Here is a 19,335-nt window from a genome sequence, read left to right on the forward strand (position 1 = left end):
CTGTCATGGTGGTGGTCCGTGGTTCAAATCATGCTGCAGAATAAATAATGGACCTTGACATGAAAAGGGTTTAAAACCACTGACTTAGTGTTTTGATGTGTTTTTCCCCATGCACGCTGAGTGGAGCTACAGCACTTTGTCTTGAATCATCATCATGCCAGACACGCGCGTCATGTGACACTGCTGCTATCACACACACACACACACACACGCACACAGGCGAGTAGTTCACTTCACATCACATTTAGTTACACCACGGGGGAGAGAGAGAGAGATAGCTGCTATTTATTACTATGGCTCTGCGCGACGAACTTCTGAAGTCAATATGGCACGCATTTACTGCCCTCGACGTGGACAAAAGTGGGAAAGTGTCCAAATCACAGTTGAAGGTACGTTTTTTTATACAATTTTTTATATCCTAATTTTCGTTGGAGCTGCGGTGACTCCGGTGAGCAAGCAGGAAATTCTTGTATGTTCAGCTGCCAGCTCAACTCTAGCCCTGAAACATGACTGATGAACCATGGCTAGCTCAACTCAAGAGTCTCCACTGGTTAACCTGAAACCTCAAACTTTATCCTGTTCTGCATCCCGATTCCTGAAGGGAACAACTACCCATAGATCCGAAGTCCCGTTAGTCCGAACATGCATGTCGCTCAACACTTATTTCAGATGAAGTGGTATGAAACGGCTGTTGATAGGCTACTATACTCTATGTTATGTTTTGAACTTTTCTTAATATCACCTTTTTATTGTATTTATAGTTGGTCAAAAAACACTTTAATTTATTGATATTAATTAGAGTGGTCAGGTCGCCTGTCTAGATGACTTTCAGGGATGGATGGTTATTGGTTAATAACTCCACTTGCGTTGTAGCCTCTAAAATTTTGGGCTACGTTGTAGCCTATACTGTTAAAAATCACACCGTGTGAAGTGAGGGGCGCTCTTATCATCATCTCATTCTGTCCACAGTCCAATCACAATTTGCTTCCTCCACTGTTGTCTCCAATGTTTTAGCTGGCCATTGTCAATGGCATTCAATCATTCAATGTTTGTGTTTACACAAACACTCAAAGCTGGCCATTCATTATCAACTGCATTTAATGTTTGGGACAATGTGTGTGTTTACCCTCTAAGCTTGACATAGGAAGGGCTAGCACCACTACAATTTAAAGTTATATTACTTACTTACTCAAACAATCTTGACTGTGAATGTGTTTTTTTTAGTAGCTACAGGGAGTGGAATTATTAACTTTGATTTACCCAGATGTTTATCCAAAACAGCTATGTTTTACAATTTCTGTCCGAGAACCAGCCTAATGTAGGCTACTAGCCAAGTAGCCTACATATTATGCTGCTTTGTGGTGACATGGATCTTTCACAAAAATGTCTGACCTCCAGTGGTTTGTGTGTAAAAGGAAATTAAATAAATATATATATATTCTGTGTAGTTCAGGGCAGGCTGAACAAGGTCATGCCTTACTTCCTCTTTCTTACCTAACTTTAGACTATCCAAACAGCAGTGCTGCTGCTGACTTTACAATACTTCAACAGCACAAGGAATGCGAATAACAGCCCATTCTAGTAGTAGGCTATTGTCTCGTGTGACCAAGGAGACACCACATGAAGAAGAATGACTTGTGTTGGTACCAGGCATTTGTCATTAAAGCTACCCTTCTTGAGTAGAACTTGATTAACAGCCCAAATGGCTGAAAGTTGAATATCTTGTTTATGTGATGACCCAGTAATAGAAGTTCAAACAAACAAAATCATTGCTGAGAGCCTTGAGAGGGAGACCGTGTAGGTGAGACAGATAAAAACCTGAGAGACAGACAGTGAAAGTAGGAAAGCTGAGAGGGAGACATACAGTGCAGGAGAGACAGACAGTAAGAAAGCTGAGAGGGAGACAGTGTAGGAGAGACAGACAGTAGGAAAGCTGAGAGGGAGGCAGTGTAGGAGAGACAGACAGTAGGAAAGCTGAGAGGGAGACAGTGTAGGAGAGACAGACAAATCAAATTTATAAAGCACATTTAAAAATGACTGTCATCAACAAAAGTGCTGTACAAGTAAAAACAAAAAAATGTATATCAACAATACAATCAAATAAAAATAAAAACGCTGAGAGACAGACAGTGTAGGAGAGACAGACAGTAGGAAAGCTGAGAGGGAGACAGTGTAGGAGAGACAGACAGTAGGCAAGCTGAGAGGGAGACAGACAGTAGGAAGGCTGAGAGGGAGACAGTGTAGGAGAGACAGACAGTAGGAAAGCTGAGATTGAGACAGACAGTAGGAAGGCTGAGACGGAGACCACATAGTGGGAAATATTAAAGCTGAGAGAGTGATAGCACAAGGTTGGCAGAACTTTGCACAGGATGAAAAGTGGTGGCTTTATCGAAGGAGGCCAGCATGGGTGCATGTGGTTGAAAAGACATGCGCATAAATGACCACACAATTTCTGGACAGTGTGGACACAAATGCTTTAAGTTATTATTTTTGTGCATTTATTTCATGTGTATAGTGGAGAGAGACAGGAAACATGCAGAGAGAGAGTAGGGGAGTGACACCGACCCAGGGACACTGTCAGGCATTAGAGCTCATGTGGTATTTTCATTTCATGAAGTACAAAGCGATGATGCTTTTGTGTGGCTCAACCAGCCAGTATTCTATCCTGCCAAGTTGCACACCCACCTACAGTAACAAACCCAGCAAGCACGGTCAGGACCTGGACGAAAGACTGGTCAGATCTGTCCCAGAATATCACCTGATTTCAACCAACATACACAAGTTCTGCCCATGAATGAATCAGATCGAGGACAACTAGTTCAGATCTGGCCCTGAATAAGCTATATTATTTCAACTGGTGAAGACGTCCTGGAAATGACGTAAAGACCATCACTAATCACTAATCATCCATTGCATGCCGCACAGGGAATAATTTTGGTATTATGGTATATTTACCGTCTGAAAAAACCTAGACTACAGAGTACAGACCCAATGATGTCTCATTCCTGTCTCTATTCTAGGAAGAAGAAACATGTACTCACCATTTGAAAAAGACACCTATTCTTAAGAAATATTTACACAAACAATTCTAGCTCTCAGACCTTTTGTTTAGATGGTAACTTAAGATTGTTCCTCCTTTTCTGTCAATGTAGTCATGACATGATCCACCACATCATGTAACTTTAAAGTGCTTCATGAGTTAGTTTTATCATTACCGCTTTGCAGTGATGTAAATAGCCTGAAAGCCCTGCGTCCTTAGACTCACTAAATTGAGAAAGGACGCAATTATCATGTCACCCTCCGGGGGTCCTGGGATTCAATACTGTACTCGTACTGTACTCAAACGTCGTTGAAGTAGGACTCATAAAATGTCCCTGTGGGACCCATCTAAAAGACCTGGGACCCATCACATTATTGAAAGCCTATTTTACATCACTGCTTCCGCTTCTCATTACAGGTGCTGTCCCACAACCTGTGTACGGTGATGAAGATACCACACGACCCCGTGGCACTGGAGGAACATTTTAAGGACGACGACGAGGGTCCTGTGTCCAACCAAGGCTACATGCCCTACCTCAACAAGTTCATCCTGGACAAGGTCAGCTAAACGGCCGCCACACGTAATGCTAATGGGGTATTCTTCTTCCCATTACAGGGTTTCTTTTTAGCCGGCAGGTGAGCGAGCTATCATGAAGAGTATATCATGGATAGAGGAGTATTGTGTTTTTGAATATTGGATTAAACGTAACCATACCGTACGTAATTGGCTGTACAAAATTGAAAACGACAGCCCAAAAATGTTTGAGTCCTCCTTCCTGTAGCAGTGTCCCTGTTGAAATATCCCTGAGCAAAATGATTAGTGGGTGTCGACATGAAGACACTAATGTGTCAGGCATGCCCAAATATGGAGTGTTGTGATGTCAGAACAGGCCAGCTGCATATAGGGAGCCTGGGCAGGGGCCCCTAGTCCGACTGGGCTCAGCACTCCCTGTGGGGGTGTGGAACACATGTGTTGAATTTGAAGTCGGTGGGACGAACAGTTCGAGTTACGTGGATTACAGCCGTACACACACACGTACAGAGACTTGGTGCATTTATAGATAGATGAGCCTACATAGATTTTAGACAGTGTAGACACAGTGGTGTGACAGCGTTGCAGAGCTCCAGACACTGATGCTGAATAGGAGGGAGTCAGTATAGGCCCTATACTGACTGCCTCCCATTCAGCATCAGTACTATAGGGCATCGATTGAGGAGTTGGTGCCAGCTAGACCGGTCACCCTCTCCCATCATGACAACCACACAAGACAGCTGAGCTCACTGATGATTGTAAAGACCTGTTCATTTTCTTATTTCTTTATTATCTTTGTGTGTGTGTGTGTTTGTGTGGCATTACGCAGTGGAAGAAACCACTTAACAGTTTTATTTTTATTTTTTAAGGGGCGCTAGCCCTTTCTATAAACAGCTTTTGTCCCCACACGTCTCAAGATTTGCCATTGACAATGAAAGGGGAATTCAGGTCAAATGTCCGCTAAATCTTGTCCCCACACGTCTCAAGATTTGCCATTGACAATGAACGGAGAAATGACGTCAGAATATGACATAAATAAAACATCAAAACATTAACGCCATTGACATTGAAGGGGAAATTTACGTTATATGTAAACGAGCAAATCAGCTAACCAATCACAGGCAATAGGCATTCTGATTGGCCAGAATTAACCAATCACAGGCTGCTATTGAACACCCTTTACATCTGTGTGTTGATTTAAAAAATCACACCCGTGTGATGTGAGGGGCACTCTTATCATCTATTGCTTCATTGTTAATGGGAATAAAATGTTGTGCAGGACCGAAATAGCCAATTTGCATGCCTACATATGACGTAAATTCTCCATTCATTGTCAATGGGAATTTAACATAAATACCGATTTGCTCGTCTACATATGACGTAAATTCTCCATTCATTATCAATGGGAAGTTAATGTTTGTGTAGGACAAAAATAGCCGATTTGCACAAATTCTCCATGTCAATGGCATTTAATGTTTGTTAGGACACAAATCTACTCTGTAGCTGAATATAGGAGGGGCTAGCGCCCCTCAAACAATATTGAACCAATGGAAAGTATTAAAGTGCTTCGGCGAAGATCTCCTAACTCCATTGGATCCTCAAACTATCAAACTCCACTTGTTTAGCCATCATTTTTGGTTCATAAGTCAGTGCTATTGAACACTAGTGTGTGTTGGTAAAAAAAATATTGAACCAAATGAAAAATAAAAGCACAAAAACCTCCACTTGAGCTGACTGGTTTTCTTTTTTCATTTCTTAAAAAAATGGACATTTTGGTTTCTTCCTGACAGCAGAGATATGTTGGTTGTTGCTCGTTGTGTGAATGTGGATGAGCAGGGTTTTTAACCATTTAAATCCCATGCATTGTTGAGCAGAATTCTTCAGGGCTCCGGACATTATTACTACATTGTCCGCATACAAGCACCGCACTCACTCATAAGACTGTGAATGTGTGGCTCCAGGCGGCCCCGTAAAGGCATCAAGCGCTATTCTCCCATCACATAGCCTACTTGCAGACCAAAACAAGGAAGTGTGTGGATCACTCTGGTGGCGCGCAAAGCTTAGCTACTTTTGTGAATTTAATCGTTTTATTAGGTTAATTTTGCTATATGTTTGTAACCGTTTTAGAAAAGCAATAAGCCTAGGTCTAGAAGACCCTCCGCTACGTGTCGGGTCTACCTACGCCTCTCAGCCATTATAAAATTCACATTAACCAGAGACCTCTTGGGGCTTATTGCTTTATTAAAGTGCGTCCTCAGGTCTAAAACAGGGTTAAAACAGGTTTCTGCACAACTTTGAATATACGATAGTATACCACAGCAAGTGCGTTACTTAATTCTTCCCTCTGACGCAGTGGTACTAGCATGTGTGTGGCACGAAAGTACTTTGCGTCCTCTAGGGCTCTCATCGCCACGAGTGACATCATTTTATTCCAGAGGTTTCGCTTTGAGAAACCGTATTATATGGGCAAAGGATGACGGCAAACTGCCCGCTGTACGGTGTAGGGACAAAGGGGTGACAGTCAGGGCATTCAACAACTCAGTCTAGGAAACTCCACCCTGTTACTGTGTGTGTGTGTGTGTGTGTGTGTGTGTGTGTGTGTGTGTGTGTCCTTATGTGCTGTTTAGAGAGGTTGTGGCTGGGAAGTCAGTTACTTATTCCACTTGACAGTCTCTTCAACTCAACTTAGACAGCTACTGAGTATTTATCCAAACACTACCGTAGTTCCTCTGGGAGATGTTCCTGAGCCGTCATCTCAGTTTGACGTTAGGCTAATGGCAATGTCATCGACTCCAATTGTCATTAATAGAGAAAGGTCTCCATTGAGGATTATGATTGGACAGAATAAATCTGTGGTTCTCAACTGTAGTTTTTTTTAATGATATTATTTTGCCTTTATTGATAGGATACAGTAATTGGGATAGGGAGTGACACGTGGCAAAGGCCATCGGGCTCGGGAGTTGAACCTGCGGCATGCCGTCTGTCTGGCTTGACAGCCTAGGTGCACAGACGGTTGAGCTAACCGTCCGGGCCTCAACTGTAGTTCTTTGAACCAGCTGGTGACCTACCTACGTTTGGGTTACAACCCACCCACTGAGTGCCCACTGGCCAAGTGGTCCAGGCAGATGCCACATATAGACTTCGGCCTGAAAGTGCATTGCGTGTTCGAGTCCCGTACTGTCCATGAATGTAGCATTTACCATGGTGAAAGAGATGCAAATGCCCCCCGGCCATCCCATAGCATTCAGGAGAATTGTCTTTTTCCAAAGTGCACACATCATTTTGCGTTGAACGTATTTGTCGTCTGTGTCGAAATCCATGTCATGCGTCTTCGGTAGCTAAAGAGTGTGCGGTCGCGCCCCAAAAATTGCTGATCTACAAGCTCTCAACTCGCGCTCATCTTGTGAGCTTGTAGAGTGGCTAATTTACAGCAATGTTTTGCCAAAAGTGCCCTTTTAGGGAAGTCTGCCCCTGCTTCCCTGACATCCTCTGCACGTCCCTGCCTTGTGTTAGTCGTTTGCATGGCTGTTTGATGTTCAAGTTTTACGGTGATGGCCGTGTGGTCTGGCCCAACATAGCATAGCGATAAATAATTGATCCATGAATGGCATATATATTATATACCTCATGCGTGGAGAGACTAGAGACCATGGACTCATTTGGAGCCTATGTGGTTAGCTGGAGCAGAGCATTCCATCAAGCCAACTGAACTGACCTCTCATTAGCCCACCGCAAGCATTCTGAACTGACAACAATTAGAGTGCCGCAGTCCTGCCCCCGACGAGCGGCCCAGAAGAGAATTCTCCATTCATTTTTCCCATAGACGTTTCAGAAAGTATTTATTTAAAGGCCTTTAAAAGCCTCCGACAAAGAAAGCTCTCGTCATGACAAATCATGACTATAAACACAATGTTTTGGGCTGATCAAATAATTAGAAAGAAGAAAAAACGTAGTTACACATACACATATTTACATTTGGCATTACCTAAACCATATTGGGTTACGTTCCTGTTTTTAGTCATCTGCCAAATCGACCCCACTTCTCTCAACTAGCATCATCAACTAGCATTTTTCACCAACATTCCAACAAAACCTGCAATTCCTGGGCGACCTGTGATTCCTGAAGTTGTTGTTTATCTAACTCTCTTAAGTCCACAGCCCGGCCTGTTGTAGTGTTAGTGTTAGACAGGGTTGTGTCTATTCAGTGAATTCTAATCAACGTGCTGCTGGAGCAGAGAGAGAGAGAGAGAGAGAGAGAGAGAGGAGGGAGAGAGAGAGAGAGAGAGAGAGATGCAGCTCCAAGCACTGCCGCAGCAAATCCCACAAGGCCCTCATTGTTGAGGTGGGCATTGGGAATGGGCGAGTGACATTGACGGAAGGGTGGGGGAGAGAGGGTAAACGGGCCACTCTGAGCAGAGAGAGACATATTACATGACATTGAAAACATGACTAATGAAAAAAAAAACTCTCATATCTGTTGGGTGAAGTACTGTACAACAATGTGAAAACACAGCAGCAAGATGTGTGAGCTGCTGTGACAGGACTCAGGAGAAGGATATCAAATCCACCTTAAGGAATACAAATCATTGTGTATACGCTGTTTATTCCCTACACTGTTTACAGCAAATGACCTCGGTACATAGAAATACTGTTATATAAACGGAGCAACTAACTTTAATTCAGTTACATTTTAATACATTTCTGCTACTTGTCGCAAATGTTTTTATACTGTGTGTAAGTGAATACAAAAACACTGAAATAGTGCTGTCAGCTTTCAAAAGTATAAAGCTAACGTCTCCTAATGCACAATCCAGGGGCACGGTGGCACAGTTGGTAGTGCTGTCGCCTCACAGCTAGAAGGTCCTGGGTTCGATTCCCGCTCGGGGCGCCGTGGGTGCTGGCGGCGTGTTTCCTCCTCCGCGTCATCAGTGCCCATACCCGAAGGCGGGGTTGGCGAAAGGGCCTTTCTGTGTGGAGTTTGCATGTTCTCCCCGTGTCCCCTAGGGTAGGTACTAGGTACCCTCACAAAAACATGCAGTAATCCTGGTCTCTAAACTGCCTCCCCCTGGCCAGCCGGGGCGCCTGATGGAGGGGAAAGGAACTGGTTGGAATAACGTGTTCCTTCCACGCGCTACGTCCAACCAGGGAAACTCCCCCCTGTCAGGTGTAAAGGAGCAACTTGGACACTCAAGCATAAAGGAAGCATGAGTTAAGTCCGTTGCTCTCCCCAGGTTGGCGGAGGGTGTGTAGAGCCCAGGATCACATTAGATGATTGACACAGGGGTAAAAAATGGGTTACAAAATCGTGGGATAAAAAAAAAAATATATATATAAAAAAAAAAATAAAGAAGAATCTTTGTATAGTTTCACAAGATAGTATTATTAAGTGTCAATGTAACACAGCTCTGTTTACACCTTTATTTTATTCCTATTTATATTCAATATGTATTTGTACATACATTGTTCTATCTTGATTGTTTTGTTCCAGTTTTGCTTTGGCAATGTAGATGTTTTCTCATGCCAATAAAGCTCCCTTTGAATTTAATTGAATTGAGGGGGAGAGGTAAGGATGAGGGACACTTTGAGCTGACTAAGAGAAGCATGCAGTGGCATTCTAAGCTGACCTTGAGAGAGAATCTGAGGTGACGTGGAGAGAGAGAGAGAGAAATAAATGTGAAAGGCATGCATGATTCAACTGTGATTAAAAAGTAGCTGCTCGTCAATAATTCACCCTACTGTAACAACAAACTACTATATCAGTGTTTATACTACAGCTGCGGTAGTATTGTTGATGATAGTCTGGTAGACCGGTTGAGCCCCTGCTGTCGCTGACTCATTCAAAACCACACGTCTTGAAATGGTTACGCAGCTGATCCAGCCTGCAGGGATCAGACACTGTCTCAATCACGTAGCAATTTTTATCTCAACACCAGAGCGAGTCAGTGTGATAATATTAGAGAATATAAACACGATAGTGGTTCTTTCTCATGGTTGTGAATTGCATCTACTGTTGGAACATTAATGTGGATCAACAATTACATACTGGCACGCAGCAGGTGCTCAAACAGAGCATAGGACATAATATAAACAATATTGTCCAACTGTGTTGAGCAAGACACAGATGTACAAATTTCCCAAGTGGCTGGGGAAAAGCATCAGGCAAACGCCTTAAAATGCAATTGTAACATCTGTGATAATTTAGAACTTCCCCTTCATAGTTTTATCACATGGCAAGCTATTTATGGGCTTGGTGAAACCGCACCAAGACCAGTATAGTTCTCCTGAAGGAGAAAACTTTGGCACCTAACTAGTGTAGGTGCCTACAACTATAGTCCTACACACTTTCACTCAATTCAAACTTTGACATGTTCAGCTTACTGTGGAATCTCTTGAGTATTTATAATGTTTTGTAGTTTCCGAATTCATCAATTTAGTTTTTATTGTCGTCATGAAATTCTCCTAGTCATGGTTTTGACTCAGAGTAGATCACTGATTTAGTTTGTGGAAGGACTGTTAAGATTCACCAATGTATTCACTGTGTACACAGAGGGATTTTGAGAGCCTTCCTAAGGACATGTTAGCTCATTCCCGCCATGCACACAGGTGTACAGGAGAGACTCCAAGAAGCTGCCAGGACTGGACCCTTGACTTATAAAACCGGGTAATGTCCCAATTTGGCTCACACATATTGCATGCTAATGCTATACAGTACAGTACATGTGTGAACAACCAGCACCAGACAATGTCCGACCCGATTCCCCGTACATTTTCCACTGTTCATATGTGAAAGTGGCTTTAGACACATTGTTTGGGGATATGTTGTGATTGGTGCCACAGGCATGAGATGTGCTGCTTAATTCACAAGCATGCACAGTCAGCTTGCCAGGAATCTCCATGGTGATGCTTGTTGACCAGGCAAAGGAAAGCACCCCCCCCCTCGTCCTCCACAGCACTCATTGTACGTTGTTGTGAAGAGCCTTCCTTTCTTTCTCTGCACTGGAATCTGTGCTCCTCAGGAACACAGTGGAAAATGTTCATCTCAATCATGTACACTTGTATCAAGTCTTGTTTTTCTACAACTATTCTGTCAGTATAGTGTTGGGATTGGGAATTGGTTTGCTTTGTCATTGTTGTTGTAGTTCTAATCTGTTCCCTGTTTTTGTTTTTATAGCACCCTTCATACTATACATAGACTCAGATAGTGTCTTGCATATTTAAGGACAAAACAGACTGTTTTCTTTTTTCTTTGACTTAAAGGTCCGCCGTGACTCGAATAATGCTCCTGGTGTGTTCTATTTGTTAATAATGTATAGTTTGTTTAAAAATGAGGACCTTTTATTAGAAACTATGTAATTTGTATGTAGTATAACAAACTCTTCCAGACTTAGTCAGGTCAATTATACTTATATGTAGTATGGGTGGCTCCACTCATACTTGAAGCCATTTAGACCAGAGACCAGATTCTACAACATGTCTAAATCATCTATCTAAATCAGGGGTGCCCAAAAGGTAGATTGCGATCTACCAGTAGATCACAAAGGTAGATCACATGACATGCCCCTAAATAATATTTCATTTAAATATAATTTTTTTTTGGCATCTGCCACTCCTAAAGATAGCCTGATGAAGGCAGCATAGGCCGAAACGTTGCTATTTCCCTGTAAATAAATGGTGGTCACTGCATTTGAAGACAGTGTGCGGTTGTTTTCCTTGTTCATTTTTGGGGCACCATACCCTCTCCTACGCACCTGTCACTTGTAGGTGTGCAAAAGCTTTGCTTTTCATCGGCATCTGCCACTTGAATTAAGTTGACTTGATTGACTGACTGACATAAAAAAGGGCCTGTCAGCTCAAACCCATAATGCAAAAACTCTAGGCCTACCTATTCCATTTATCCCCTTTCCCATGCCAAGTGAATTTGTCTTAAATGTAATGCCAGCGCCGCTATTTAAAGTGCTTAAAAGCCACAAGGTGACACAGATGTGTCCTCAGGTCTAAATGGGTTAAATGGACTGTAATTCACTTTGATAAAGTCCTGCTCCACGTGGCATTTGTACTGTAATGCCCCTTATGGTAAAGTGATCCGTGTGTGTGTGTGTGTGTGTGTGTGCACGTGCCCCACCACAGGCGAAGGACAACTTTGACCGGCCGGACTTTAACAGGATGTGCTGGACACTGTGTGCCAGGAAGAATCTGGACCGCAGCAAGCTGATCATTTCTGACGATGACGGCTTCAAGATCTGGTGTATCTTCAACTTCCTGTCTGAGGACAAGTACCCGCTCACCATTGTCGCTGAGGAGGTGAGTTGTTTGCTCTATAGATGCACAGGGACATCTGACAGCATTTCACTTAAAGGGAAACCCTTTTTGCAAAAATAATATATGTTAATGACGTTTAGAAGATGTAGAACACTTTCCTGGGAGTTTTTATGTGTGTAATATGGGGTTTTAGATATTTTAGAGACCAGAGCCATAGAGTAATGGTTGAGATGAAGCAGTGAAAGGTCCTGAAAGATACATAACGTCAGTCTTACACAATACCCAATCTTTCTGTTTTATGAACACAAGGCTGCTGTATTTTATACCTCATACTTTAAATGCTTAGTATGAGGTATAAAATACATCTCAACCATTACTCAATGGCTCTGGTCTCAGCCACCTCGGTGGATGTTTTGACACGTTTTTATAAAAAAAAATATGTTGCCACTAATGTTGGAGCAGCCATAAACTACACAGGTTCATCTCGATGTTCTGGGCATCTTTGTAATGTTAGTGTTAGTAAAAAGCAGGTAAAAGAGGAAAGTTTGAGGCAGACTAACATCAGTCACTCTGCCGTTCACTGTAATGGAAGAGATGCGCCTGGTGAGGGTTTAAACCCTGCAGCTACGTCGAGTCCGTCTACAGGAAATACGTAAGCTGCGACCATGAGACCCGTTCCTGGATTCGTCCAAGGAAGCTCTGAGAAGGAAGTGAAGTGGTCACGTGACTGGGCTGCGTCATGACACTTTCATGGACACTTTCATGGGAGCCAAACTAACCGGAAGTTTGGCAGAATGCATTGGAGTCAATGAGAGCTCAGTGACCAGCTCATGAACAAACATTATTTATGAACAATTTAGACCTTAAAGTAATCACTTCTGGAAAATAACAGAAGACATGTAACACATTATTGTCTGCTGTGTTGTTATTCGATGTGTACACTGTGTAATTTTTTATAGAGGTATATAGAGGTATACACTATAAAAATAGAGATACCAGGCATAAACCATTCTAAACGCACCAAGTATCGCGAGACTTCCCACCGTTTCCTGTCTGGCAGCCAAATATCGCGATATTTCGGAGCCAGAAACGATACCTGCTGCTGTTTAGATCCTCAGATAAAATTATATACTGTGCACTCTGTGCACATCGAAAAGTAAGTGATTAGCTGTTCCAGCCGGCTCCATTCACTGCCATGTATTCATTGCACTTCCTGTGTGAGTTTGGCTCCCATGAAAGTGTCCATGAAAGTGTCATGGCGCAGCCCAGTCACGTGACCACTTCCCTTCATTCTCAGAGCTTCCTTGGATTCGTCTATACACAAGGAGGAGCAGTGCCCCGCATTATGGGAATTGTAGTCCAGGAAGGAATTGAGCCCAGTGGCAGTGTCGAAGACACTGCTAAAACCTAAAATATCTAAAACCACATATTACACACAAAAAAACCCCCAGGAAAGTGTTCTACATCTTCTAAACATCATTAACATATATTATTTTGCAAAAAGGTTGAAGTGTCTCTTTAAGTGTCCTGTATTAATGTTAGGAAGGTGAAGCTTGCAGTTACTTTCCCAAGGAGTACACTGTTGCACAAGGAGACCGAACTGTCCACTGTCTTGAAAACTGTTCATAAAAAAGAAGTGTCTAAACTAAAGTGAACAACACTGCACCTTAGCTACTAAAAGCAATTATTTTTGTTTCGGCATCCATACCTCATCCATCCATCCATCTTCAACCGCTTATCCGTAGTCGGGTCACAGGTGCAACAGCTCCACCAGAGTGCTCCAGACTTCCCTCTCCAGGGCAACATTAGTGACTTCCTCCTGGAGGATCCCGAGGCGTTCCAAGGCCAGTGAGTCGATGTGTTTCCTCCAACTGCGCCTTGGTCTGTCCCGGGGTCTCCTCCCAGTGGGACGTGCCTTGAGGAGCTCCCTAGGGAGACGCCCGAGAGGCATCCTAACCAGATGCCCGAACCATCTAAGCTGGCTAAAGAAGAAGAAGCAGCGACTCTACTCCGAGTCTCTCTCGTGTGACTGAACTTTATACCTCCTTCAGTATAAATCTAAGGACATAGGCCCTCATTTATCAACCGTGCGTACGCCAAAATATGTGTGCACGCCGAAATTACAGACATTTTCGGCATTTACCATTTCCACCAAAGCACTACATGCATGGGTAGCCTATATACTGTAGCCTAATCTACAATGTCTTTCTGGAGTTACGGTATGTGCAATCTCCTCCTCGTTTAATAAACCTGACGCGTCGCTCGAATGCCAAATGTACTGTGCCAGCGCAAGTGGGAACCACATCGGAGATAGGTATAGGCTACCCAGCCAGCCCACCACCACTCCACCAGTGCCAGCCACATGGGCTACGGTTTTAGCTGCACATTCATATATTGACAGTTGACTGCCCAGCCACTGCGACTAGCAACTGCGAGGCAATCTAAATAGACTGTCGAACGTGCATGGTCAGTTGGTCACGGTGTCACGGACAGACAGACAGGACAGGAGGAGCACTGGAGCACCTATGCAAAACAGCAGCGTGTGTCTGTGTGTGTGCCTATTTCTTATTTAATTCATGTTTCACAGGTTCAGGTTTTCGTTCACTAATATATCTTGTTGTATATTCAATTAAAAATACTTTAATAATTTAATATACAACTAACAACACACAGTGACAGTTGCTTGCAAATTGCGATATGTGCATGCGTGCGGGGGGGGGGGGCGGGGGGGGGTGAGGCGGGCAGCAAGGGGGAAGCGAAGCGAGAGGACAAACAGACCTACAGCTTTATTTAATTCATGCAGGTGTTCGTTCTTTATTTATTTAACAACACACCAGTTAGTTGGGCTTGCAAGTTGCGTGTGCGTGCGTGTGTGCATCTGTGTGTGCGTGTGTATGAGAGAGGGGGGTGAGGCGGGCAGCAATTAGGCACGGGAGAAACTTTCTTTTTTCTGTAACCATGGTTTCTTGAGCTTAGTCCAGTTACCCTGTCCCTGGGTAAACATAGTAGGCTACCTTTCCTTTCCTTTCCAGGACGTATAGCAGTTGTTCATGTCGCAAAAACGAGGGCGAGGCTTGATTTCATAGGGCGTGCCAGATAGATTTCAGCCGTCACATTTATTAACGTCCGAACGAAATTAAGGAAGGATCAGCTGTTTGCGTTCACTTTATAAATGCTGTGGCGACGTGGGTGTACTACGAAACCTGCACTCGAATCTGTGGCAGATTTTACACTCGATTGGGTCTAGGGGATACACAGGACACAAGGCTCAGTATAAACAGTATGGGCCAGTCTGTGTAAGAGGGACGGGTGCCGGTCGAAAAAGGCGGTGGATCCCGGCTATGGCTAGGATAGCAACTTATTATAGGAAAATTACAAAGAGATGCATAGGAGAATAAGGATAGCAATAGGAACTTCTACAATAGCAACTTCCACAGGTAAATTCGTCAAATTCACCAAGGACAGTACGTACAGTCATCCACTATAAGAATGTGTGTAACCGCATGGGGTGAGGAACCATAAAGAGCTTTGTGCTCTTGTCGTATTTGTAACTATGACATATTATTATTCTATGGTTGTACTTGATGTACTGCAAGTACTCTAAGATAAGCACATCCGCCCAGTGCCTAAAATATAACATTATATTATATAACGACTCTATTGATGCATTAACTGGCTCCAGTGCTTCAAAAGGGAACTCCCAATGTGTTGCTCAAGAGCAGAAAAAGGAAGTTAGAGGCTTCCTGTTCTATTACTATACCGTTGCAGGATTTATTGTTGGGCATAACAGACATTGGAGGTAGTCGATGGAGGCTCATTTATTTTGTAACTTTATTTGAAGTCAGTTTTCTTACAATCATTCTATATCAGTGGTTCTCAAACTATTTCATTTCAAGGACCCCCAGAATTATCTGTATTTGGCCGTGGACCCCCCCATCTGAAAACCGAGTGCCGCGCTATGAGCTTGTAGATCTGGTCCAGCGTCACCCGCTATCTATTATGCCGACACCGGTATTGTGCCTAGAGGTGTGGTCATAGACGTGTTGGCACGCTTTCCCCTAAATTGCTATTTTGGTCACACACATTTGGGAAAGCGCATAGAGTTATTTAGTTATTTAATTAGTTTGGTATAGAGCGGTGCGCACCGCACGCCTGCAATGGAGATGTCCGGAGTCAGGCTGCTTCATCTGATCATCTCTCCTTATTCTCCTATGCATCTCTTTGTAATTTTCCTATAATCAGCAGAAGTGAGTGCCTATCAATTCCTTGTGTCCATTGTGTTTATTATGTCTAGTCAAAGAAGTTATTTGACGTAAGTTGTGCCAGCCATTGTGCACGATTCCATTTGCTCGTTCAGTTTCATCACCCCATACACCCCAAACACATTTTTGAATAGTTCAACCAGCCGATCTACATCAACACGTTGTGAGCTTGTAGATTGGCTATTTTAACTATTCAAAAATGTTTTTAAAAATGGTAAAACGAGGCAAAGAAGTTTAGGGATAACGGGTTTACATGGACAAAAATAGAGCCCGATTTGCCGATTTGCTCAGACACATATGAGTGCCTGGCTCGGCCCCTGGACTACTTATGGTCTCCTGACTTTTCCCTGTCATTGTGTTTTGTCTCCATCTCATAATAACCTCACACACACAGATTGAATACTTCTTGCGTAAGCTGACGGAGGCAATGGGTGGAAGCTGGGTGGAGGAGCGCTTCGAGAACTACATGCTGGAGCTGGACACCAAGCAGCAGTGTCTGACCGTCTGGGAACTGCTCAGGCTGTTGGGCTCGGGAAAGTTCAGCAAGGGCATCGACTGCCAGACGCTCTCCATGGGCATCAACGAGGTGTACCAGGAGCTCATACTGGACGTGTTGAAGCAGGTGAAAAGGCGTGAATGGCGTGCAGTAAATGAATGAACCACATCAAAGGGACGGACAGTGATGCTAACTGATGTTTCCATGTCTGTCTGCACTGCAGGGCTACATGATGAAGAAAGGGCATAAGAGGAAGAACTGGACGGAGCGCTGGTTCGTTCTGAAGACCTCGTCCATCTCCTACTACGGCAGCGAGGACCTGGCCGACAAGAAAGGAGACATCCTGTTGGACGGGAACTGTGGCGTCGTGGTAAGGAGAGTCGAGACCGTATACCTTAGGTTGGAGCAGACGACATTGCTGTCTGTTACTTAGCCTACATTTGAACACATGGATTCAAGTTCTCAGTCGCCACGGCTGATTTCAGTCATTTGGGTTCCATAGAAGCCATGCATGTCTTCTACTGTGGAAGTCATGTTGCACAGCGAAAATAGCTACAAGCTCTCGATGCATTGAGGGCTTGATTCAAGCTCTCAATCAAACTTGATTGAGAGCTTGTAGATCGGCTATAGCCTATTTTCGGTTATTATTTGAGAATTGGAGAATTTGAAGTGTCACACTAGCAATATGTTCCATAAAATCCCATAGTCTCAGATAATATATATTTACAAGATGTCTACATAATTAGACGTTTGTCTGTTATCTCTCCTAATGATAACAACATCAATACACCATGGAATTGTGGACAAAATCGTATCCAACCACAACAAAATATTAAAACGCTCAATAAATAATGGGCCTTGATATGAAAAGGTTGAAAACCAATGGTTTTGGCACTAGTGTAGCTGGAGGCGGGGCTCCTTTCACACTGTAAAGGTCCCTGCACACTGCTGCGCCGGTTTTTCAAAAAACGCGTCCAGTCTGTAAGGACCTTTACAAACATTTTAAGTCGGGAGATTTCATTTGGCTTTAATCTATGTGAACAACAGAAACACAAGCCAAATTCCTAACTAAATGCCTCCATCTCCCGTATCTGTCTCTGGCCATATATTTTCATAAACAGTTCAGTCAATTCTGCTGCTTTTCTGATACAACTGATACAACTTGTTTCTTCTCTCGCAGTCATTACCAGATAAAGACGGAAAGAAATGCATGTTCTTCATCAAGTGTTCGGACAAAAGCTTTGAGATCAGCGTCTCGGACAAGAAGAGGAAACAAGAGTGGATACAGGGTAAATCTCTTTGTGCTTTCATCAGTGTTTCAGGTATAGTCCGCTCCCCTTTTGTATTATTGTCTTTATGTGGGCAGACGGATTAGGAAGCTATTCAAGCTATGTGGGAAACAGTGAGGGCGAGGCACACAAGGAAACCGCTGGTAGGATTCCATCCATCCAAGGCCAGTTTACGTGTGAGTCAAGAGCCTCTATAGTATGAATCACTCAACCATCCACAGGCACGCTTATTCTTACTCTCAAAATAATCCCAAGGATTAGTTATTCCTTTTGGTGCTTGTATATGAATCATCACTGTTGTGGGTCCCAATAAGGTGACACATAGCTGTTTCATCTGCTGATCTGACTAATTCAGTTCCTCTTGCTTGCAGGTTATTTTTGAGTTGAGGTGAGGTACATTAAACCCAAGCACTGAATACCTAAACTGTCAAGATCATAACTGTATGGCAAGAGATACCGGTATGTGTTTGCATTTCTGTTGTTACACAGGGCTCCATAGGTATTCTTTCCACAAGTGGAAAACTGCATGCCTATCTATAATTTGAGCTGCCGGTACTCCTAGAAAACTTAAAGTGCTGATGAGCAACACCTTCTTTTCTTTTTTTCTCATTAAATTTGAAAGAACACAGCATAGTCATTTTACAGTGTACAAAATTGAACAACACCTTCTTTTCTATTCTTAAAATTTTTATCCCACGATTTTGTAAACTAATCCCGGGTGTTACTCTCCCTCTGCCAGCCTGGGGAGAGCCATGAGCTCATGCTTCCTTCAATGCATGAGGAGTGAGCAAGTAACCAGTTCCTTTAGTATGTCGGATCTAAAGCCTGTACCACTACGATGTGCTCTCCTCCAGCCATACAGACGTCCGTGAGCCTACTGAGGCTGGGCAGGCCGGCGCCACACCGCGAGGCGCGACACAAGCGGCGCGAGCAGCGCCTGAAGCTGCAGGCTGAGCAGGAGGAGCTGGAGCTCAGGATGAGGGAGCTGCAGACGGCCAACGAGACCAAGCAGAATGAGCTGGAGGCCATGAGGAAGGTAGGAGACGTCCCTGCAGTGGTTATTTTGTTGAGAAAGACTAAAGGTACTTTCAAACGGGCAGCGAAGTCGAAGTCGAGGTATTTGTGTGAGCGCGGTCCCTGTGAAATGGTTGCGCGCGTGCTTGTTTCGTGCACACGCTCACAACAGACTGCAACTGACCAGACCTGGATTCTGTTGAGCTATTTTTTTTCCCGCTTGCGTTGTCGCGCCCCTCATGAGAAAAATCTAAATCTGCTGGAAAAAATTAACACTGCGTCCCACTGGATTACATATCATTTGTTGACACTCTTCGACATGGCACTAATGGCACCAGTGGATGAGACCGTACCTTACTACCTTGACATCACTACCTTGACCACACATCATCATGCACACATCATTTGAAGACCAACATGTGAATTATAGTCCGGTATTCGCTT

The 19,335-nt window shown here is 43.6% G+C and overlaps 1 protein-coding gene across 1 annotated transcript in view; it reads left to right on the top strand.

The window, feature by feature from the left end:
• Positions 1-243: 243 nt before the first annotated feature.
• The window catches only part of swap70b (switching B cell complex subunit SWAP70b), a 29,994-nt gene continuing 10,902 nt past the window's right edge, over positions 244-19,335 (top strand). Inside the window, exons 1-7 of the mRNA XM_080762407.1 lie at positions 244-389; positions 3,458-3,598; positions 11,699-11,872; positions 16,487-16,714; positions 16,812-16,958; positions 17,769-17,877; positions 18,732-18,913. Coding sequence (XP_080618533.1) covers positions 294-389; positions 3,458-3,598; positions 11,699-11,872; positions 16,487-16,714; positions 16,812-16,958; positions 17,769-17,877; positions 18,732-18,913 — 1,077 coding nt within the window. The 5' untranslated portion in view covers positions 244-293. The remainder of the gene's footprint in view (positions 390-3,457; positions 3,599-11,698; positions 11,873-16,486; positions 16,715-16,811; positions 16,959-17,768; positions 17,878-18,731; positions 18,914-19,335) is intronic.

Source organism: Protomyctophum bolini, assembly GCF_963924005.1.
Source record: "Protomyctophum bolini genome assembly, chromosome: 4".
NCBI lineage: Eukaryota > Metazoa > Chordata > Actinopteri > Myctophiformes > Myctophidae > Protomyctophum > Protomyctophum bolini.